This window comes from Tachysurus fulvidraco, chromosome 20, assembly GCF_022655615.1.
Source record: "Tachysurus fulvidraco isolate hzauxx_2018 chromosome 20, HZAU_PFXX_2.0, whole genome shotgun sequence".
Taxonomy (NCBI): Eukaryota; Metazoa; Chordata; class Actinopteri; order Siluriformes; family Bagridae; genus Tachysurus; species Tachysurus fulvidraco.
Window position 1 is genome coordinate 20,461,269 of NC_062537.1, and position 24,213 is coordinate 20,485,481.

At 40.8% G+C, this 24,213-nt stretch overlaps 1 protein-coding gene across 2 annotated transcripts in view; it reads left to right on the forward strand.

The window, feature by feature from the left end:
* The first annotated feature begins 3,530 nt into the window (after positions 1–3,530).
* The window catches only part of itga2.2 (integrin, alpha 2 (CD49B, alpha 2 subunit of VLA-2 receptor), tandem duplicate 2), a 38,007-nt gene continuing 17,324 nt past the window's right edge, over positions 3,531–24,213 (forward strand). The window contains exons 1-5 of one of the 2 annotated variants that reach the window (XM_027143434.2): positions 3,531–3,686; positions 10,257–10,380; positions 18,182–18,291; positions 23,099–23,190; positions 23,322–23,436. In XM_027143434.2, the coding sequence (XP_026999235.2) occupies positions 3,608–3,686; positions 10,257–10,380; positions 18,182–18,291; positions 23,099–23,190; positions 23,322–23,436 (520 nt within the window). In that variant the 5' untranslated portion in view covers positions 3,531–3,607. The remainder of the gene's footprint in view (positions 3,687–10,256; positions 10,381–18,181; positions 18,292–23,098; positions 23,191–23,321; positions 23,437–24,213) is intronic. The other variant, XM_047805045.1, reaches the window with a different exon arrangement.

Here is a 24,213-nt window from a genome sequence, read left to right on the forward strand (position 1 = left end):
ACTCAAAATTATTGTGATGTTTTACAAATGACAAAATTAATGTTAATTAAATTAAGCACTTCGTGTTTTTGGGTTGACACCAGGGGCAGTTCTAGGGTTTCATCTTTAGGGGTTTTTAGCCCTCAGTGAGAATTTAAAACAAGAAGAGTTCTATATTATATATTATATGACAACCCTGGTAATAAGAATAGTGACATTTCACTGCTTTTGGTTGCCGTCTTTGCGTCTTTTTACGCCGATTAACGTTATAGATAAACGCCTCCAGCTCTGACTGCGCGTGCACGCTGCGCGTACCCGTGCTTTTCCGTTCAAATAAAGCAGACAGCTGAAAAGACGCACTTTTGAGAGACTACAACACGCGCGTGTAAAAGCAAAGTAAAAAAAATCGCTCTTGGATCAAACTGATAAATAATTTTCTTTCCCATCGACGACATGTCCTGCATTTTATCGTCATTTTTATTGTTTATTTATGAAAGTAAAAATGATCCTTATAGTTTTACGGTGGCTGAGATTACAGACAGGGGGCTGAAGCCACCCTAAAAGGGCTAGAAGCCCCTGGGTGACACAACGCATTTGCCAGGAATCCTTTGTGACGCCGATTATTACAAACATCTCCCTCATATATGGCCATGTGTGTTCAGGAATGTCCTCGTTGTTAGTTATTTTAACATCGGTGACTCCCTCTGAATGAACATTAGCCATTCCTTTTGTAGGCGCTGCTCATTGTTAGCTCCGCTATCCTTAGTCTATGTCTGATAGCCAGTAAATAATACAGTACACCAGTCACATGGGGAAAAAGCCGCACAATGATAGGATGATAGGCTGGAAACAGCGTCCAATGAGAAGGAATAATACTAAAAGTAACGAGTCCGTTTGGGAAATGTAAGAAGTAAAAAGTACAGATATTTGTGTAAAAATGTAATGAGTAAAAGTCAAAAGTTGTCCGAAAAATAAATAGTGGAGTAAAATACTGATACCAGAAAAATGTACTTAAGTACAGTAACGAAGTATTTTTACTCCGTTACTTCCCACCTCTGTTGAGAATGGAGGATGAGTTTACTCTGGTTACACATTTCATTTTGGACAAACAAAAGTTGCATACTGCAGCTTTAAATGTTTAAATAGTAATAGTAATAATAATAGTAGAAGAAGACGAAGAAGAAGAAGTTGTGTATAAAATTAAATATTAGCATCGAGCAAATAACTTAAAACACGACCTGAAATTTTTATAAATGCTAGATCAAATGTTTGAAAACAGAAATAAACAAATCTATGGTGCAATAAAACAAAACGCTGCTTTAATTCTTTTTACATTTTAGCCATGGAAAGTAAAAAAGCAGTAGATGATCTTGTGCTAAAACATTAAGACAATTTCTAGTTTGTTGTTGTTAGCATTAGGAAGAACTGTGAGAAGTGCAGTTCAGTGGTCAAGCTGAGAACAGAAAAACAACCTGGTTGTTGGTTTAATGTTGAAGGATAATGTTTGTGGAAGTTTTGTGGCGTAAGCTTGTGCTCCTGGCCATGCCTCCACCATGTGGTTACTGAATATTCGGTGAAAGTGCATACCTCATCTCCGGGCCCTATCACACACTCCAGCACCATATGTGGATATGCAAATCTAAAGCTATCCATGTTCAGACGTGATGCTTGTACTGCCTTCTGCTTCTGGTTAGGTGTGTACAGACCTCTATGTGTGTGTGTGTGTGTGTGTGTGTGTGTGTGTGTGTGTGTGTGTGTGTGTGTGTGTGTGTACTCCTGAACAGATCAACCTCCAGATTCACAGGACCACGATAAACCCAATTTTGAATCGACTCTATGGTAACGGCTCGTTCCCCGGTTGAAGTAAAGAAGAAGCCTTATACATAACAGCTCAGTGATATCTTTTTATTTTCATGGGTCAGGTCACAGGGTCTGGAGAGGAGTGGAGAGGGTTAGGGGCCTTGCTCAGGGACCCAACAGGGCAGTGCTGAGGCTTGAACCCCTGACCTTCTGATCGGTACATGTAAACACAATATTGGATTGCTGACTTGGATTATATAAAGCAGCAGTATGTGTTTTTTGGCATTGTGGGATTTGGAGGAATTGTAACATTGATTAACATTTTGTAGCATCACACAAAGAAGGTTGCATACTGCAGCTTTAATGTATAATCCTATAAAATGTACAGTATGGACCTTCTGATCAGTAACCCAGAGCCACTACTGCTTTTAGTGTAGATGCTTATTTGACATGAGCATTTAAGAAGTCTCAGATGTCACACTGGAGAGTAACTCTGAGCTTCTCAACATCTTCAGTATCTTCAGAGGAGTTTATGCTTCTGTGAGGAAATGACATTTTATAGATGTTATGAGTGAGAAAAGTGAGAACAGGAACTAACTGTCACTAAGAACTAACTGTCACACATCATTAAACAGACGAGAAAAAACCCCACACAAACTTCTTTCATGAATAAATTCGGTAGCTTTGGGTGAGGCCAGTAACCGAGTCTCCTCTGGCTAACCACATCCTTTAAGCTCAGATTCAGATCTGCAAGTTTCTGAGTCAAATTGTCACAGAATTACAAACCCTTACAGTTAAACACACATGATCGGGGTCAGGCAGTGGTGTTGAGATAAAAGCTTGTGAATCACTGTACACCAAGGCAGCTGTAACTGAGCTGTTCAAGTGAATCAGGTGAAGAGATAAAGAGAGTCAGGAGTTACAAGAAACTCCCACAGGAGACTTAATCCCATACATGGAATCTTTTTCACTGTTTGTTGGAAGTTCTAGCCCACTTGTGACGTCACGACACGGTCCTTCCAACATGGTTGCCAGATTGTACGTCGTTTTTTCCCTCCACTATGTTCTTTATACATGATCTTGGATGATTTTAAATGGATTATGAGTTATGTTACAAGCATATAGAGTTTTTAGCTTTTTTAACTGGCTTATTTCTATGATAATGAGTATTATATTAAAGCTATGAAAAAAATAATAATAACAGACGTTAAATTAAAGGATTGATCCTTATTTATCTATTTAATTATGAATGTATTTTTTATTGTTTATTTGATATTGTTTTTCTAATCTCTATAATGATTATTATGTCGTCTTTAGTTATGCTGTTATTATATTTTAATTATAATTACTAACCGTAAAACGTAATATATATTTATTTGTTTGTTTAAGTTATTTTAATAACAATACACCATACATGAATCTTTTATACAATCCATATATGTTTTATATGTTCACATTTTAATTCGTTCCGATAATAATATTTATTTAGCTCTATATAATCAGATTATCATTGGTTGGTTCTTTGTTTGTTTGTTTGTTTGTTTGTTTGTTTGCTTTTTTAAATGATTAAAACCAACTTTTTATTCATTCAATCTATGCAAATTCAGCCGGAGAACATTTCCATTAGTCGGATCGACGCCAGACAATCTGGCAACCCTGCCACAAATTAATTTTTGTGAGCTCACAAAGTGGATAAATAGTCGTGATTGGCTGAAGCCATCGCTGTTTCATCGGTTTGTGATTGGCTGAATCCACCTACGGTCATTAATTATTCATAAAGCCTCCTCGAGCGCCTGCAGGAGAAAAGTTAGCGCGACTCCTGAACGGCATGAACATGGAGCTGAAGAAGCGCGCGCTGCTGCCGCTGCTGCTGCCGCTGCTGCTGCCGCTGCTGCTCATCTTACAGGGTGAGTGTTAGTGCATTAACACTGCATGGGTTTAAACCACATAACATTCCAGACAAAAGACCCAGGTCTTACACTGTAATATGTGCACGTGACATGGTTTAGATTAAAAGGTGGTTTATCCACCTGTGCTTAGGATAATGAATGTGTGCAGTCGTGCGTGCAGACAGAGGTGGTGTGTGTGTGTGTGTGTGTGTGTGTGTGTGTGTGTGTGTGTGTGTGTGTGTGTGTGTGTGTGTGTGTAATAATAATTTAGAAGTGTGTGTATGTGTGTGTATATATATATATATATATATATATATATATATATATATATATATATATATATATATATATATAAAGATGCCTGTCATGTCTGTTGTATTTCTCACGAATTGATCAAATTCAATCTCTCCTATTAAACTCTTTATCATACAAAAGTAAACTTTTGTAAAGTCCCTGTATGTCGGTGTCAGACACACTTTATTATGTACACACTTTTTGCTCAGTAACGTTGACACGCCCTAAAGTCATTAACATATGGACATTAACCTTTGGACAAGCGCTAAACTGAGAAACTGTGGAAACTGTTGGTCTTGTAGATACTTTTTTTTAATAGGAAACGTAGTACAGTGTGTGTGTGTGTGTGTGTGTGTGTGTGTGTGTGTATGTATGTATGTATGTATACACATATATACTCATAACAGACTGTGTTGTAAGAGGGCGGAAGTTTGTCTGGCCAAAAAAGAAAAAAATTCCCTTTGCTCACATCACCACAGACTTTGTTTGTTTGTTTGTTTGTTTGTTTGTTTTTAGTTAGTTAGTTAGTTAGTTAGTTAGTTAGTTAGTTAGTTATTAAAAGTTATCATTTCTATTAAGACCCGAGGCAGCTGAGTTGGGCAATACACACTAAAGAAAATGGTTATATGTTGACTTTTTAATCTATTTTGTATGAATCACTGACTGGAGGTTGAGATGAATGGTGCAGGATTATTGGTCACTGGGGAAAATGGTCATCATAGATGGGAGGCATGAAGTTGTTAACATGACAAGCTTGTAGAATGAGAGACTTGTGAGAGAATTTGTTTAGCAGATGTTCCAGATATTAGTATGATGTTTTCTGTACTGTACGAGGAACCACTTCATCTTAAGAGGAACTCTTCACTCATTAAGAGGAACTCATCATCACAGCAGGACACAGATGGTCATATTCCTAATATATCGTCTCACTGCTCATTTGTTATCAGACAGACTGATAAAATAATATGGGGGGACACACAAACATATGCACTCATCTGTATCGTGCCCTTCTGACCCTGTGGTGTTTGTGTACTCAAACATGTGGTGGCTGTAAAAGGTCCAGACTTCTGCTCTAAAGTGGGTTAGTCGGCTTATGGCCATAAAGCGGCCAGTGAACTGGAACTGTATTGGAACAGAATGAACAGCACTGACCTAACTGATCTCTCTCTCTCTCTCTCTCTCTCTCTCTCTCTTTCTTTGTCTGTCTGTCTGTTCCTATCTCTTTGTCTGTCTCTATCTGTCTGCCTCTCTCTCTCTCTCTTTCTTTCTCTCTCTCTCTCTCTCTCTCTTTCTTTGTCTGTCTGTCTGTTCCTATCTCTTTGTCTGTCTCTATCTGTCTGCCTCTCTCTCTCTCTCTTTCTTTCTCTCTCTTTCTCTCTCTCTCTCTCTCTCTCTCTCTCTCTCTCTCTCTCTCTCTCTTTCTGTATCTTCCCGTATCTCTTCCTGTCTATTTGACCCCATGCCTGACCCTTCCATTACATTCCTCTACCTTTTATTTTGAATTTCATCTAATCTCTCTCTCTCTCTCTCTCTCTCTCTCTCTCTCTCTCTCTCTCTCTCTTTCTTTGTCTCTTTCTTTGTCTGTCTGTCTGTCCCCATCTCTTTGTCTCCCTCTCTCTCTTTCTCTGTCTGTCTGTCTGTCTGTCTGTCTGTCTGTCTGTCTGTTCCTATCTCTTTGTCTGTCTCTATCTGTCTGCCTCTCTCTCTCTCTCTGTCTCTCTCTCTTTGTCAGTCTGTCTGTCCCTCTCTCTTTGTTTTTTTCTCTATCTGTCTGCCTCTCTCTCTCTATCTCTCTCTCTCTCTCTCTCTCTGTCTCTCTGTCTCTCTTTCTGTCTCTCTCTCTCTTTCTGTCTGCCTCTCTCTCTCTCTCTCTCTCTCTTTCTTTCTCTTCTAAGGGTCTCTTAGTTTAACAGCCATATCTATCATTCTTGGTCTTGCTCTTTACCTCTCTCAACTTCTCATGTGTGGTCTTATGTGTTACCACACTTTTTTTTTTTGTTTGTTTGTTTTTTTTCATCTTTCTTCCGCAATTTTTTTCTTCCTCTGCGAAACCCAGAGGCTGTGGTGTGGTTCTGAAAAGTCTGCGTGTAATGCATGAGGAAAGTTTACTGCAATAAATCTAAGTGTGTAATACAGACGAGTGAATCATGTACACTTAGTCAAAGACCATAATAATTATTATTAAGATGCACCTCTCTGTATTAAGGCTGTTAGTGTTGTTAGTGTAGAAAGCTGATAGATCATCAGAACGTCTTCCATGATGTTTTGAAGAAGAAGAACGTAAGAAAGTTTTACTAAACTTTACCCAAACTCGATGTGGACGTGTATCGTTAATTAAAGCTTGGTGTAGTTCGGACGTGTACCGATATTTTCTTTACTTAAAGGATGGAGGATCTTCTCTCTGAGTTTGTTGCGGACACGGCACACGGCTCTACTGATCTCTGGTTTTAAGTCTGTTGACTCTGATGTGGTTTGTTGATAGCTTGTGTAACAATGCTGCCTTTCATAGACGTCGAGAGAAATGCCTGCTCCAGATCGTGAACTCGTTGGTGTCGTATCCAGCTATCCAGTATCTCTGCGCTCTGCTTTGCCTTGATACTTTTCTGAAGTTTCGTGCTGGTTCCTGGCCTGAGGGATCATCCTACAACTGAACAACAGCATGGTCTTAATTTTAAAATCCTGTCAGAAAGAAATGCTACCAGTCACAGGAAAAGAGGCTACGTTTGTTTCTAGACTATTACTGATCCACCCTAGGAACAGCGACATCACTTCCTGTACTTGAGCTTGTAAGGTTCATCACTAGCTCTAGTGTTCTACAGACCTGAAAACATCTTACCTGTTCTACACCCTCCTGCTTGTTTCTATTTATATATATTTGTGTGTGTGTGTGTGTGTGTGTGTGTGTGTGTGTGTGTTCACATTTTCTCCTCTATTTGGTCTTTTTGAATTCCCAACAGCCCTTCTTTATTGTAAGTCAACAACCAACCAGGGAGTCTTAAGGACATGTGCTTCCTCCAGGACATGTTTATATATATATATATATATATATATATATATATATATATATATATATATATATATATATATATATTTTTTTTTTCTAAATCTGCTACTCATTTACATACACAGACGATACACCTACATGAGTTTATGTCTCCTGCTGATACGATTGGCCGTGGAGAGAAAGTACACGCCCTTTCCATCGTGAGAGCACAGACACTGGTTTCTATTGGATGTTGTGGTGTCTTATGTCCTGTTCACACCTGGCATTAACGTGCGTCTCCAGTCTCCACCGAACTCTTCCACAGGAGACGGGATGCCAGTGAGAGTGTCTCAATCACCTCTGTAGCTCCCAGAGTTGGGACACTCGCTACACATCAGGACACTGATGACTCCATTTCCAGTGACATCACATTCATTTCCTCATCAGTCGATTAAAAACCCGAACGTTTCTATACGTCATGTAAATGTGTAACTTAATCACACACCCTTCTGTCATGGTGCTTCACACAGGATCGCAGGTACGCTTTATGGAGGTGTGGCTTCTAGTCTGTCAGTCCTAGCAAAGGAGGCGTGGCCTAAGAATCTGTAATTCCTTGTAAAAGAGGCGTGGCCTTTGCATCTGTCAGTCCAATTAAAGGGGTGTGGCCTTTGCATCTGTTTGTCCTAGTAAAAGAGGTGTGGCCTTTGTGTCTGTCAGTCCTAGTAAAAGAGGCGTGGCTTTTGCATCTGTTTGCCCATATTAAGGTTTGACTTCTTGTCAGCTTTAATGAAGGAGGTGTGGCCTATGCATCTGGACCTAAACCTACAACATTAAATAAAGTTAATCTCTAATATATTAGTAAGGACTTGAGAACTACAAGAACTGAGAGAGAGACACATCTGACCTCGGACGTGTGATCCAGGATGCATGTTAAAGCCTGTTGTGAGGAGGACTTAGGGATCTACATCTACATGATCTCTAACTGATGGGATGGAAGTTCTGTTGCATCACTCAGGAGCCCCTAATAAACGAACAAAACCGAACAAAAAACTTCTTAAAGCTGAATTTAAACCTCAGTACTGAGCATTTGGTTTGTGCTCCTGCTTTCCTCAGCTTAATTGTCCTTCCTGTAAACTACTGTTACTTCACTTTAAGCTTTCACATCACCTTTACTTTACTTTACGGGGACACGAGGACAGGATCAAACCTGTCAGACATCGACATGTTGCTGGATGTGTGGAATGTCTCTGAAGGCTTCCTATAATCTGTGATATGTGATTTGTGTGTAAGATATTAAAGGAATGATTTTTTTTTCCTTTCCCCCCAAATGAACAGGATTAGCCAAGACATGCTCGATGTCTGCCATTCTTTAGTTTTGCTCCAACAAGTAATAGAGGATCTTTTCCTTTTGTTTATAATAACACGGTTTATGACTATAATCTCATTTTAAAAACAAAAACAAAAAAAACAACTAGCTTTTATATTAAAACAGTAGGAGAAGATGCTGTGATTGTGTCATAATATTCACATCACTTCTGGAAATTAGACAAAAAAGTGTATGGGCAGTGCTAAAGATGATGCTAACGCCACCAGGCCATCCTTAAAATTATTCTTGTTTGCCGTAACCCTCAAATATATATATATTTTTTTGCTTTAAGTCCGACCGACTTTCCGGTTGTAAATCTGCGTTAAGACCGACCAATTTTTGGTACTGCGACTGCAGTAAACAAAATGTTCGCGGTCACCGTTCAAAGTCATACGGGTTCGGGCGCCATGATACATCTAAAATATTCATTAAAACAGCTTGACAATGCTTTAACTTGTCGGTTGCAAATAAGGTTTGCAATGATGCGCCCGAAGGCAAGGAATGGAACGATTCCATTTTTTCCGACACGGCACGTCCGCACGCGGTCGTAACCGTGTTGGGATTTCCACTCATGGCCTAAACTTCCTGTTTTTTTTTCTTCCAAGGATGTGTTTAAATTCTCTCATCATCGTAGAGACGTCTAGACAGACGTGATGTCCCTCGGTAAAGCGAGAGTGCTGCGGGAGGAATGATGATAAAGTAAACAGTTTCGTTTTTGTGGCTCGTGTTTGTTCCTGTGTTGTTTTCAGAGGCGATTTAGGAGAATGCGATGTTTGTTAGGAGAACTGCGGCTCGAGAGGAATTTATTATGAGGAGAGAGACTGAAGAGTGATGCAGAATTCAGTCCAAAGTGTGTAACATATGAGGGACAAAAGTCATCACGTGCTCAATGAAGCTTTTATGTTACGTGATAAATCTGAAAATATGTGTGAAGAAGAACTTGTTGAAGATGTTGGCTTTGACAAAGCAAGTATTCGCAAAGGCCGGTGTTTTTCGGGGGCGAGTGGACATAAGGATCAGTGTTACGTTCGGAGCCAAGTGGACCGAAAGCTAGGGTGCCAAAACATTTGGAGGCAAGTGGAGACAAGCATGTGACAAGCACAATTCATCCGAATACTCTTGAGGAAGTTCCCAACATTGGGCTGAGTGTTTTGATATATGACATGCCCATATTGTACGATTTTTGATTTTCACGTGACATTCACGTGAGTGTTTTGATATGTCACATGTCAATGTTGTAAATTTGTTTTGATTTTGCATATATTGGGGGTGGGGCTGTGGGACAACCGGAAGGCCAGTCGGTACACCAATTTAAACCTTTGTACAGAGTATCGCCCTAAAGGAGCTGGTCGAGTTCGGTGTAGACAGTTCGAAAGCTTGCCAAGTTATAAACCTCTAAACTTTATAATGGGAGTCTATGGGGAAAAAAGGCCACTTTGAGACCCGGTACCGGAAGTACCGGAAATCGGATCGCTTAGAAAAGTAAAAGCAACAAACTTCAGACCAGGGACTATAACATATCCGAATTTGGTGCATCTGGCTTGAAAGCCTTAAGAGGAGTTGATAAGTTTATGTCTAAGCTTAAATAGGAAAACAGAATGTTGGCTTCTACAAAGCAACATAATTATTATAGACTGATGGTGTGTGTGTGTGTGTGTGTGCGCGTGTGCGCGAATGTGTGTGCATACCGACAGGTTGTTTTATGTGGTGTATGTGTGTGAGAATTAGTGACCGAGTTTGTGCCATCATGCTGAGGCATGGTTAAAGGCAAGTGTGTGTGTGTGTGTGTGTGTGTTAGATCTTGTAAAATGTGTGTGTTTCTACAGGATAGTTTCTGTGATGTGTTTCTGTGTGTGCAGGTTACGTCTTGCACTTTGTGTCTATGTGTCTCATGTAACTGTGTGTGTGTGTGTGTGTGTGTGTGTGTGTGTGTGTGTGTGTGCAGGTTGGTGTATTGAACACTCTCAGGGATTTAACGTGGGAACATCAGGAGCCAAAATATTCTTGGGCCCAAAAGCTGATGAGTTTGGATACACAGTGCAGCAGTTCAGCAATCACCAAGGGAAATGGTAAGGTGTGTGTGTGTGTGTGTGTGTGTGTGTGTGTGTGTGTGTGTGTGTGTGTGTGTGTGTGTGTGTGTGTGTTTTATATTCAACAGTAAATTACATATTTGTGTAAGACAGAATGCTGGCACTTTTGCCTTCATCGTGCAAAAAATACAGATCCTATGAATATGCAAATTAGGGATGGCCCCCAATCCATCATGCTCCACCCCTTCTGGAGAATTGGTACTTTATCATCTGCATTCACTAACTAACATGTTTGTATATCATACATATTTTACATTCAAGAAGCAACACCCACTTTACTGGAACCAGCAGATACCAAGACCACACCTCCTAATTTAGCATTGCCACATACACAAGCCACACCCCCTTCATTAACACTTATAGACCACACCTCATTTTTTTTGGATTGACAGACAAGGAGTCACGTTTTCTTTATTGGGATTAATAGTCACAGAGGCCACACCTCCTTCATTAGACGGACAGATACACAGGCCACGCCTATTTCACTGGGAGTGACAGATACACAGGCCATAACACCTTTATTAAACAAGAATTCACACCTCCTGAATTAGGAGTAACAGCTGCTTCTCCTTTACTAGACCTAACAGATGCTTAGGTCACAACCACTACATTTAGACTGACAGGCGAGAAGCTACACCTCCTTAGTTAGGACTAACAATAACCGAGGCCACACCTTCTTTCTGTGACTGATGGAAGATTTCTTCATTAATACTGACAGCCACATAGGCCACACCTCCTTACTGAAGACTGTTGGGCAAATAGGCCACACCTCCATCACTAAAACTGAGGAACACCTCCATCACTAAAACTGAGGAACCCCCTAATAACTAACTAGTTGCTGAAGATTCTAAAGCATGCCCGTATAATTCAGCACATATATTTTCTTACTCCACGTACAGTACACACACACACACACACACACACATATTCACATGCTATACAGCGGCACTTCCTCCTGCACTTCCTGTGTTGGGGTGTAGTGGCTGCAGGCCATAGATCCCTGTGGAACACGGTTTCTCTGGAGCTTATCTGAAGAAAAACGGGTTCCTTCCGTTCATTTGCTGCACAAACAAATGCAGAGAGTCATGACTTGCTGTGCTGTCATTTCCTAATGTGCCAGAGGATGAGGATGCTGCATGCAGAGTGGGAACAATAAGCAAAATAATATTCAGAACAGTAAAATTTTCCCCTGCACGTCCAGGCTTCTTTGTGTCACTGTGGTTTTAATCGGATCTTCCCAGAGATTTTGGTTAAGGTTCTGTGTTGTAGTGCGGAATGTTGGCTGATGTTTTTTCAGTGACCTAAAAGCTCAGATTAGTGATTATTTTTATAAAGTTCAGGGTGAAGTCAAGGCAACCTGAAGTTCAATGTATAAAAAAAAAGTTTAGAGTTGGTTTTATTTACTGATACTTTGCTCAGACTGACACAGAGGCCACGCCTCCTTCTCCAGGACTGACAACCCTGCTACAGAAAACACCTGTGACAGAAAAATAGGCCACACCCCTGCCCGTAGGACTACTAGAACTGACACATTGGCCACACCTCCGTCCCTGTGACTGACACAGGGGCCACACTTCCGTCCCTGTGACTGACACAGAGGCCACACTTCCGTCCCCGTGACTGACACGGGGGCCACACCTCGGTCCCCGTGACTGACACAGAGGCCACACTTCCGTCCCCGTGACTGACACGGGGGCCACACCTCGGTCCCCGTGACTGACACAGAGGCCACACCTCCGTCCCCGTGACTGACACAGGAGCCAAACCTCTGTCCCCGTGACTGACACAGGGGCCACACTTCCGTCCCCGTGACTGACACAGAGGCCACACCTCCGTCCCCGTGACTGACACAGGGGCCACACCTCGGTCCCCGTGACTGACACAGAGGCCACACTTCCGTCCCCGTGACTGACACGGGGGCCACACCTCGGTCCCCGTGACTGACACAGAGGCCACACCTCCGTCCCCGTGACTGACACAGGGGCCAAACCTCTGTCCCCGTGACTGACACAGGGGCCACACTTCCGTCCCCGTGACTGACACAGAGGCCACACCTCCGTCCCCGTGACTGACACAGGGGCCACACCTCTGTCCCCGTGACTGACACAGGGGCCACACTTCCGTCCCCGTGACTGACACAGAGGCCACACCTCCTTGCACATACACTAGAAATCATGCCACAGAGAACTTGATTTTCTCCATAAACATCTTTGAGTGTACAATGAAATAAAAAGAGAATAATGTAAATGTAACTGAATCTTTCAATACAATAAACCAGCAGTAACAGAGGAACATGATACAGGACATTTGTTGTGTTAGTAAATATTGTGAGACATTATTAATATCTTTATGTAAACAGCAAATTTCTCTATGACAATGATGTGTGTGTGTGTGTGTGTGTGTGTGTGTGTGTGTATATATATATATATATACTATATATATAGTCCTTATATAAGAGTCGCCTCTACATGTGGTTGTGACTCCAACCTCCATTTATGGAACTTCCTGCTTTATCTTTACTAAAAGCAGTCTGTTATTCAATGTCATCTTGAGAAGCTTAATGTTTATAACCCCACAGTCGGGGCTCAGTAACATTTCAGACCACTTCCTAGCAATGATGCAACAATCTCGCCTTCGACTGTTTATTAAGGAGAGTCACATCCTGTTCTTCATTGGCCGGGGCCGATGATGTCGTTCTTCTGAATAAGCTGAATGTAACTCTGACGCACACATACCAACCCCCCCCCCCCCCCCCCCCCCCCCCCCCCCCCCCACACACACACACACACACACACACACACACACAGCATGTGGAGGCCCAGAGCAGGAACCAGTCTGTACCAGCAGCTACACAATACACATTCCGGCCCTCAACAGGACATAAACACTGATAAAGAATCCTAGCACACTTTGATCTAACACAGTTAATAACTGTAGCTGATAGGTTTTATAACCATTATGTTACACCCTATGTAGTGAGTGTATTTAGTGATATTCTGTTAGTTTTGTCCTGGATCTAAAACCTTTTTAGGCAATTTTCCTGTGAAATCCTGTGGACATGTAGGAAAGACATCGCTGAACACAACGTTTACTGCTCAGGGATTTATAGAAATGCGTGTTTGGCACCTTTATGTACCTTCGTGTTTACCTACTGTTTTCTGTTCATCACTCTGGGAAATGGTTATAAGTCCATTGCCAAATTTTGAACAGTGACGGCGAACATTTTGTTTACTGCAGCCGCAGCCATCATTACCGAGCGCGACCCGTCGACTCTGACAGTGAACGAGAGAGAATGAGACGAAGCGAACGCACAGGCCGTAGTGTGACATTCGGTAACCAATAGTGTAAACATAGATGACGTCACGGGTTTTTATTTAAAAGAAAGAACGTAGCCTTCGTCTGTATGTAGGCCGAGGCGATTTGTATATTTACAATACTTACCAAAATATAATTCATATTATTTTATTGCTTTTGTATTAGTTGTTTGAAGAGTAAAAAAAAAATTGGTAACGCAAATTTACAACCGGCGAGTCGGTCGGACTTAAAGCAAAAAAAAAAAAATAAAAAAATGTGTCGGTCCTAAATCGACACGGTCGGCCGGGTTACGGCAAACAAGAATATTTTTAAGGATGACCCTACGATAAATTTTTTAGCCTTCAAGAGCAGCGAGTGTCCTGGCTGTGTCACGGGACCCTCAAGACTCTGGAAGAACATTCAATGTTCCTGACGGGACAATCAGAAGATGATCGAATAAGTACGAGATTCATGGAAGGGTCGATAGAGGAAAAAAAGTCACTTGTCCCCTGAGAGATTGTGGAAGCGGAACTTTTCAAATGTCCATCTGCAACAGACGACAAAGATGATGGTTTAATTGTCCATGTCAGTGTTCACAGCGCAGCATTTGACAAAACCACAAACACCGCAGCTGTCGAGCGTTGTGTCTGCAGCCACAGGAAACATGAAGTCAGTGAGGCAACCAAGAACTTCCTGAACGTTCTGTCAGAATATTGTTGAGACGAATATCGGGCGTCTGTTCAGCAGCTCAAACTGGGCTGAAATTGGGTCATGCGACTGGACGATGATCCGTGTCTGAATTACTGTGTGTAATCTAAGAAAGTGGAACACCCACACACACAACCACACCCACACACACACACACACACACACACACACACACACACACACACACACACACACCTGCACCTACAGTAAGTTATTGTCTCACTAGTTCAACTCTGCTGCACAGCTTCTAAAAAAATGATGCAGCAGTGCAGTGTTTATTTATACACACACACACACACACACACACACACACACACAACCCCCTCCACACACACCGCACACACACACCTTTTTTAATAATGAATATTTGTTGGCTGTGTTTAATCTTCCCCTCACTATACTGAAGGAAATTCTGGATGTTTGTTTGTTTGTTTGTTTAGACAAACACACACCTTCACATACATTTGTGATTTCTTATCTTTTTGTGCATTTTTTGACTGGGGTATTTTCATTGAATCTTTGTACATGTTTTGTTTATTTATTTATTTATTTATTTATTTATTTTTGTTTACTAATTTGTTTGTTTAATGTTTCTTTGCATATAAGTTAATAAAATCTGCTTCTTTTGCTCATGTGCACCAGGTAAATGTCTCCAAGCTCAAAGCTATTATTAAAAAAGGCCTTACCACACACACACACACACACACACACACACACACACACACACAGGTCATTACAAGTTGCAGGTTGTTTTTATAGGTTGTTTTTATACATTCCAATCCGGTGAAGACCTCTGAACACTATGTGTATGAGGCATCTTTACTCTTTGTGTGTGTGTGTGTGTGTGTGTGTGTGTGTGTGTGTGGCAAGGCCTTTTCTAATCACCAGCTTACAGTCCATCAATTACTGTAAACATCAGATACAAAATTCATAGGAGGAGAGTAGCACTATATAATATTAAAGTAACCAGCTTGCTGATAAACACACACACACACACACACACACACACACACACACACACACACACACAAAGGATGTCCTCATGAGATTGGTGGTAATGGTGTTTAATTGTGTATAATGGTGTATAGTGATGTGTAAAGTATTTAATGGTTTTGATGGTGTAATGGTATATAATGGTGTGTAATGGTGGTTAATGGTTTGTACTGGTATACAGTGGTGTGTAATGGTATAAAATGGTGGTTAATAGTGTGTAATGGTATATAGTGTTGTGTAATTATGTGTGATGGTGTGTAATGATGTGTGATTGTATATAATAATGTGTGATGGTATATAATGGTGTGTAATGGTTTGTAATGGGGTGTAATTATGTTTGATGGTGTGTAATGTGTGTAAAGTTGACTAATGGTGTTTAATGGTATACAATGGTCTATAATGGTATATAATGGTGTGTAATGGTATGTAATGGTCTATAATGGTGTATATAATGGTGTGTAATGGTATATAATGGTGTGTAATGGTATATAATGGTATACAATGGTCTATAATGGTATATAATGGTGTGTAATGGTTTGTAATGGTATACAATGGTCTATAATGGTATATAATGGTGTGTTATGGTACACAATGGTGTGTAATGGTCTATAATGGTATATAATGGTTTGTAATGGGGTGTAATTATGTTTGATGGTGTGTAATGTGTGTAAAGTTGACTAATGGTGTTTAATGGTATACAATGGTCTATAATGGTATATAATGGTGTGTAATGGTATATAATGGTCTATAATGGTGTATGTAATGGTATATAATGGTGTGTAATGGTATATAATGGTATACAATGGTCTATAATGGTATATAATGGTGTGTAATGGTTTGTAATGGTATACAATGGTCTATAATGGTATACAATGGTGTGTAATGGTCTATAATGGTATATAATGGTGTGTAATGGTATATAATGGTATATAATGGTGTGTAATGGTATATAATGGTATACAATGGTCTATAATGTTATATAATGGTGTGTAATGGTGTGTAATGGTGTACAATGGTCTATAATGGTATATAATGGTGTGTTATGGTACACAATGGTGTGTAATGGTATGTAATGGTCTATAATGGTATATAATGGTGTGTAATGGTATGTAATGGTATATAATGGTGTGTAATGGTATGTAATGGTATATAATGGTGTATAATGGTATATAATGGTGTGTAATGGTATATAATGGTGTGTAATGGTTTGTAATGGTATACAATGGTCTATAATGGTATATAATGGTGTGTAATGGTATATAATGGTGTGTAATGGTTTGTAATGGTATACAAAGGTCTATAATGGTATATAATGGTGTGTTATGGTACACAATGGTGTGTTCAATTCAATTCAAGTTTATTTGTATAGCGCTTTTTACAATAGACATTGTCTCAAAGCAGCTTTACAGAACATAAACATAGAGCAGAAGGTAAACATAATTAATGATAAAGGAAATAACGAATAATAAAAGAAATAAGAATTAACAGAATAAAAATTCTAGATTATTATTAGATGTATATAGTTCACAGTGTGTATGTATTTATTCCCCTATGAGCAAGTCTGAGGTGACTCAGGCAGCAGTGGCAAGGAAAAACTGCCTTAAATTGGTAAAGGAAGAAACCTTGAGAGGAACCGGACTCAAGGGGGAACCCATCCTCATATGGGTGACACTGGGGGTGTGATTGTAATATAGTCAAACAAATGTGGTATTGGTGTGAGGTTTAAGGACTTCTGATCTTCTGAGTACCACAGAGTCTAACTGGAGATGTCTCAGGATTCTTAGAGTCGGCCTCGGCTCAGTGGATGTCCAAAGGCTTCGTCCCACAGAGGACGATGGGAGCTGGTACAGTGTCTGGACGCCTCGGGATGGGTACAAAGAGAAAAGCAGTGGAAAGGGATTAACATATCTGCCGTTCATAAAAATGTGCTGGTCTGATGTACTGGTGCATGATATTATGGGATGTATTATGTGTACGCCTGACTGAAGAGATGAGTTTTTAATCTACATTTAAACTGGGAAAGTGTGTCTGAGCCCCGAACACTATCAGGAAGACTATTCCAAAGTTTGGGAGCTAAATAAGAAAACGCTCTACCACCTTTAGTAGACTTAGATATTCTGGGAACTACCAAAAGCCCTGAGTTTTGTGATCTCAGAGAGCGTGAAGGATTGTAACGTGTTAGCAGACTAGTTAGATACATGGGAGCTAAATATAATGGTATATAATGGTGTGTAATGGTTTGTAATGGTATACAATGGTCTATAATGGTATATAATGGTGTGTAATGGTTTGTAATGGTATACAATGGTCTATAATGGTACACAATGGTGTGTTATGGTACACAATGGTGTGTAATGGTATACAATGGTCTATAATGGTATATAATGGTGTGTTATGGTACACAATGGTGTGCAATGGTGTGTAATGGTTTGTAATGGTGTGTAATTATGTTTGATGGTGTGTAATGTGTGTAAAGTTGACTAATGGCGTTTAATGATGTGTAATGGTGTTTAATGGTATAAAATGGTCTGTAATGGTGGTTAATGGTTTGTACTGTTATACAGTGGTGTGTAATGGTATATAATGTTGCTTAATGGTATAAAATGATGTGTAATGGTATATAATTGTGTGTAATGATGTTTGATGGTGTGTAATGGTGTTTAATGGTGTGTAATGGTATGCAGTGGTGTTTAATGTTATATAATGATGTGTAATGATGTTTGATGGTGTTTAATGGTATATTATTGTGTGTATTGGTGTGTAATGGTGTTTAATCGGGTTGCAGGTTATTAGTGGGAGCTCCTTGGACAGGCTACCCCCAGAATAGGAAAGGAGATGTGTACAAATGTGCGATTGCAGGACCTACGACTAAATGCGATAAACTCAACCTACAGAGTAAGTTAAAACACCTCACTTTACACTCAAATGCATTTATAATGTTACTAATGACCACTGGGGCATTAAAGTATTCAGTATTAATCACAATTTCTAATAAACATTGCTTATTAAATATAAATTATTATAATTAAAATATGCCAATAATATAAACTGCAATTCATATATTACTGATAATGCAACTACTGCTAATAATAATGATGATCAGAGTGATAATTAGAGCGCAGTAACAGCAGCATTAACAACATTTTAAACTGTTTCTACATTTAAAATGCAGCTCAAAGTGCTTCACAATGTGAAGTAAAGAAGCTCAAAGCTTTGAGTGTGTGTGAGTGTGTGTGAGTGTGTGTGAGTGTGTGTGAGTGTGTGTGAGTGTGTGTGAGTGTGTGTGAGTGTGTGTGAGTGTGTGTGAGTGTGTGTGAGTGTGTGTGTGTGAGTGTGTGTGTGTGTGTGTGTGTGTATGTGATGGAGTGAGAGTGTGTGTGTGATGGAGTGAGAGTGTGTGAGTGTGTGTATGTCTGTGTGTATATCTGTGTGTGTGTCTGTGTCTGTGAGTGTGTCTGTCTGTGTGAGTGTGTGTGTGAGTGTCTTTGTTTGTGTGTGTGTGTGGTGTTTGTTTGTGTGTGTTTGTGTGTGAGTGTGTGTGTGTTTGTGTGTGAGTGTGTGTGTGTGATGGAGTGAGTGTGTGTGTGTGATTGAGTGAGTGTGTGTGTCTGTGTGTGTATGTCTGTTTGTATATCTGTGAGTGTGTCTGTGAGTGTGTCTGTGAGTGTGTCTGTGAGTGTGTCTGTGAGTGTGTCTGTGAGTGTGTCTGTGAGTGTGTCTGTGAGTGTGTCTGTGAGTGTGTCTGTGTGTGATGGAGTGAGTGTGTGTGATGGAGTGAGTGTGTGTGATGGAGTGAGTGTGTGTGATGGAGTGAGTGTGTGTGATGGAGTGAGTGTGTGTGATGGAGTGAGTGTGTGTGATTGAGTGTGTGTGTGTGTGTGTGTGTGTGTGTGTGTGTGTGTGTGTGTGTGTGTGTGTGTGTGTGTGTGTGTGTTGTGTGGTGTGGGGGTGTGTGTGTGTAGTGTGTGTGTGTGTGTGTGAGTGTGTGATGGCTTGAGTTGTGGTGTGTGTGTGTGTGCTGGAGTGAGTGTGTGTGTGTGTGTGATGGAGTGAGTGTGTGTGTGTGTGTGATGGAGTGAGTGTGTGTGTGTGTGTGATGGAGTGAGAGTGTGATGGAGTGAGTGTGTGTGTGTGTGATGGAGTGAGAGTGTGATGGAGTGAGTGTGTGTGTGTGTGATGGAGTGAGAGTGTGATGGAGTGAGTGTGTGTGTGTGTGTGATGGAGTGAGTGTGTGTGTGTGTGTGATGGAGTGAGAGTGTGATGGAGTGAGTGTGTGTGTGTGTGTGATGGAGTGAGAGTGTGATGGAGTGAGTGTGTGTGTGTGTGTGATGGAGTGAGAGTGTGATGGAGTGAGTGTGTGTGTGTGTGTGATGGAGTGAGAGTGTGAGAAAGTGTGTTTGTTTGTGTGTGATGGAGTGAGTGTGTGTGATGGAGTGAGTGTGTGTGATGGAGTGAGTGTGTGTGATGGAGTGAGTGTGTGTGTGTGTGTGTGTGTGTGTGTGTGTGTGTGTGTGTGTGTGTGTGTGTGTGTGTGTGTGTGTGTGTGTGTGTGTGTGTGTGTGTGTGTGTGTGTGTGTGTGTGATGGAGTGAGTGTGTGTGTGTGTGTGTGTGATGGAGTGAGTGTGTGTGTGTGTGTGATGGAGTGAGTGTGTGTGTGTGTGTGATGGAGTGAGAGTGTGATGGAGTGAGTGTGTGTGTGTGTGTGATGGAGTGAGAGTGTGATGGAGTGAGTGTGTGTGTGTGTGTGATGGAGTGAGTGTGTGTGTGTGTGTGTGATGGAGTGAGAGTGTGAGAAAGTGTGTTTGTTTGTGTGTGATGGAGTGAGAGTGTGTGAGAGTGTGTTTGTTTGTGTGATGGAGTGAGTGTGTGTGATGGAGTGAGTGTGTGTGATGGAGTGAGTGTGTGTGATGGAGTGAGTGTGTGTGATGGAGTGAGTGTGTGTGATGGAGTGAGTGTGTGTGATGGAGTGAGTGTGTGTGATGGAGTGAGTGTGTGTGATGGAGTGAGTGTGTGTGATGGAGTGAGTGTGTGTGATGGAGTGAGTGTGTGTGATGGAGTGAGTGTGTGTGTGTGTGATGGAGTGAGTGTGTGTGTGTGATGGAGTGAGTGTGTGTGTGTGTGATGGAGTGAGTGTGTGTGTGTGTGATGGAGTGAGTGTGTGTGTGTGTGATGGAGTGAGAGTGTGTGTGTGTGATGGAGTGAGAGTGTGTGTGTGTGATGGAGTGAGAGTGTGTGTGTGTGATGGAGTGAGAGTGTGTGTGTGTGATGGAGTGAGAGTGTGTGTGTGTGATGGAGTGAGAGTGTGTGTGTGTGATGGAGTGAGAGTGTGTGTGTGAGTGAGTGAGAGTGTGTGTGTGAGTGAGTGAGAGTGTGTGTGTGAGTGAGTGAGTGAGAGTGTGTGTGTGAGTGAGTGAGAGTGTGTGTGTGAGTGAGTGAGTGTGTGAGTGAGTGAGAGTGTGTGTGTGAGTGAGTGAGAGTGTGTGTGTGAGTGAGTGAGAGTGTGTGAGAGTGAGTGAGAGTGTGTGAGAGTGAGTGAGAGTGTGTGAGAGTGTGTGAGTGAGTGTGAGTGAGTGTGAGTGAGTGTGAGTGAGTGTGAGTGAGTGTGAGTGAGTGTGAGTGAGTGTGTGTGAGTGTGTGTGAGTGTGTGTGAGTGTGTGTGAGTGTGTGTGAGTGTGTGTGAGTGTGTGTGAGTGTGTGTGAGTGTGTGTGTGAGAGTGTGTGAGAGTGTGTGTGAGTGTGTGTGTGAGTGTGTGAGAGTGAGTGAGTGTGTGTGTGTGGTGGAATTTCCCCTCCCGGTTGTGAAATGCACATTGTATTGTTTTACTCCAGCTCAGAGGCCCCATCGGGTGACGTAATGCTGAGTCTGGAAATTTTTTTTTTTTTGGTTGTTTTTTTTGTTGGTCCTTTAAGGGAAATAATGACAACCCCCCCACCACCACCACCACCACCACCATCACGTAGCTCAGAGCTCCACAGCAACTCCAGCTGATGTTTATAAAGGTGTGGTCTACTCGTGAACAAATCATAAAACAGGAAACCACAGACATCTACATTATATTCATGATGAAAAAAAAAATCCATAAACAGCTAATTTTTAAACAATAAAAGATGTTCAGGCGAGCTGATGGCATAAAGACCCGAGGAGCCCAGCGCCATGACGCTGCTGCATTATAATCTGTACAAATTAATACATCATTCCTCTGCTTTTTCATTTTAATTATTGTTTATAATCACTGTGGTTGTTATCTAAAGGCTTCTAACACATTATCAAACATTTAGCTACTTAGCTAACAGACTTTGTTATTTGTTAACACATTATAACACAATGAACTGCATATGAGTATTTATACAGGATTTTGTAGGCTCTATAACACATTAGAACACAATGAACTGGTTATGAGTATTTATACAGCATTTTGTAGGCTCTATAACACATTAGAACACAATGAACTGCTTATGAGTATTTATACAGGATTTTGTAGGCTCTATAACACATTAGAACACAATGAACTGGTTATGAGTATTTATACAGCATTTTGTAGGCTCTATAACACATTAGAACACAATGAACTGGTTATGAGTATTTATACAGCATTTTGTAGGCTCTATAACACATTAGAACACAATGAACTGGTTATGAGTATTTATACAGCATTTTGTAGGCTCTATAACACATTAGAACACAATGAACTGGTTATGAGTATTTATACAGGATTTTGTAGGCTCTATAACACATTAGAACACAATTAACTGCTTATGAGTATTTATACAGGATTTTGTAGGCTCTATAACACATTAGAACACAATGAACTGTTTATGAGTATTTATACAGGATTTTGTAGGCTCTATAACACATTAGAACACAATGAACTGGTTATGAGTATTTATACAGCATTTTGTAGGCTCTATAACACATTAGAACACAATGAACTGGTTATGAGTATTTATACAGGATTTTGTAAGCTCTATAACACATTAGAACACAATGAACTGCTTATGAGTATTTATACAGGATTTTGTAAGCTCTATAACACATTAGAACACAATGAACTGCTTATGAGTATTTATACAGGATTTTGTAGGCTCTATAACACATTAGAACGCACTAAATGTCTTAGGAGCAGCTAAACAGGATTATTTAGGCTCTATACCAAATGATCTTGGATCAAACTCTCTTACCAGCATTTATACAGGATTAAAAGTTTGTATAGTGCATTAAAGTGCACTGAACTGCTTAAATGGCAGATATAATATTGTCTAAAGCCAAAATAATGTTATAAAAATGTTCTTAACACATTTATAAACATATAACACATGATATATATATATATATAAATAACACACATATACACACACACATCATTATGCAATTAACCACCAGATTCATAAGGTATCTAACTGCCAAATATAAGGAGCACATTCAGCTCTGCAGCTCACATTCAGCTCTTTCCATAAAAAGTGTGTGTGTGTGTGTGTGTGTGTGTGTGTGTGTGTGTGTGTGTGTGTGTGTGTGTGTGTGTGTTTGTGTGTGTGTTACAGCAGGAAAGCATTAAGAATTGAAGTGCGGGGTCAGAATGTCATAATGATGGCATCCTGCTTTACAGGCCGGATGCTGTGATCTGTAACGGATGGTGACTGTGATCTATTTATGCCACATGCCATTCGTTTAACTACTCGTTTGTTTATCTTTCTGTTTTTCAGAAGACATCGACATAACAAACGTGCAGAACATCAACGTGAACATGAGTCTGGGTCTGACCCTGATTCGAACCACCAAAAACAGCGGATTTATGGTAAATAAGCAGCTGGAATGCAGCAGCACATGAACTGTACAATGTGGTCTTTATTTAGCGGACAGATTAGTTATGTGTGTGTGTGTGTGTGTGTGTGTGTGTGTGTGTGTGTGTGTGTGTGTGTGTTTCAGACATGTGGTCCTCTCTGGGCTCAGAGTTGTGCTACTCAGTATTTCTACCCCGGAGTGTGTGCAGAAGTGAGCGCTCTGTTCGTGCCGCAGCCGGCCTTCGCTCCTGCACTGCAGAGTACGACTCGAGTTTGATCTCATCCCTCGCTCACATTCTTCTCCTTCTCACGTTCATGCTCACGGTTTACATTAAGAGTTCCTGGCTCAATTTCTATACATATAACTGCTATGATTAGTACTTTAGTAAAGTCGTGACAGATTACAAATTCATCAGTCAAGTCAGATCAGGTGCAATAAATCTTTTAAACCCGTGAACGTAAGACGCGCAGACGATTACACCGAGCTCAGGATTTCGTCCGTGTCATTTTGGTCATATATAGAAGATGAAACCAGGTTCTTCCAGGATCCTGGTGCTACCTCAAGACACAGTAATACATAATACAACACAGGACTAAAATAATTAATCTATTAATATAAAGCGAAAGAGACAAGAGACGGTACAATAAATTACAAGACAGATACGTCCCAGATCTTCAACCCGGCGTTCTGAGTTCCAAGTCTGTTCCAAGACTTCACAAATCCTGACGCTGTACCCCTGCTGGTCAGCCAGTGACTCACGGGATTGCTGTGAATGGGGCCACCTGAAGACTGTCACACCTGTTAGCTACTGTTGAGTCGGTCAGCTTTGTGCTCGGGTCTTCATCAGTGAACATTTGAAGGAATTAGTCTTGGGTCTGTGGTGAACTCAGAACCCATCAGTTCCTCAGGAGCTCTTGGTTGCACTGTTATAAACTGTTATAGAAAGGACATTTACATCATTTCCTGTCCAGTGTCACCCAAATGAGGATGAGGTTCACTTCTGAGTCTGGTTCCTCTCAAGGTTTCTCCTTCATAT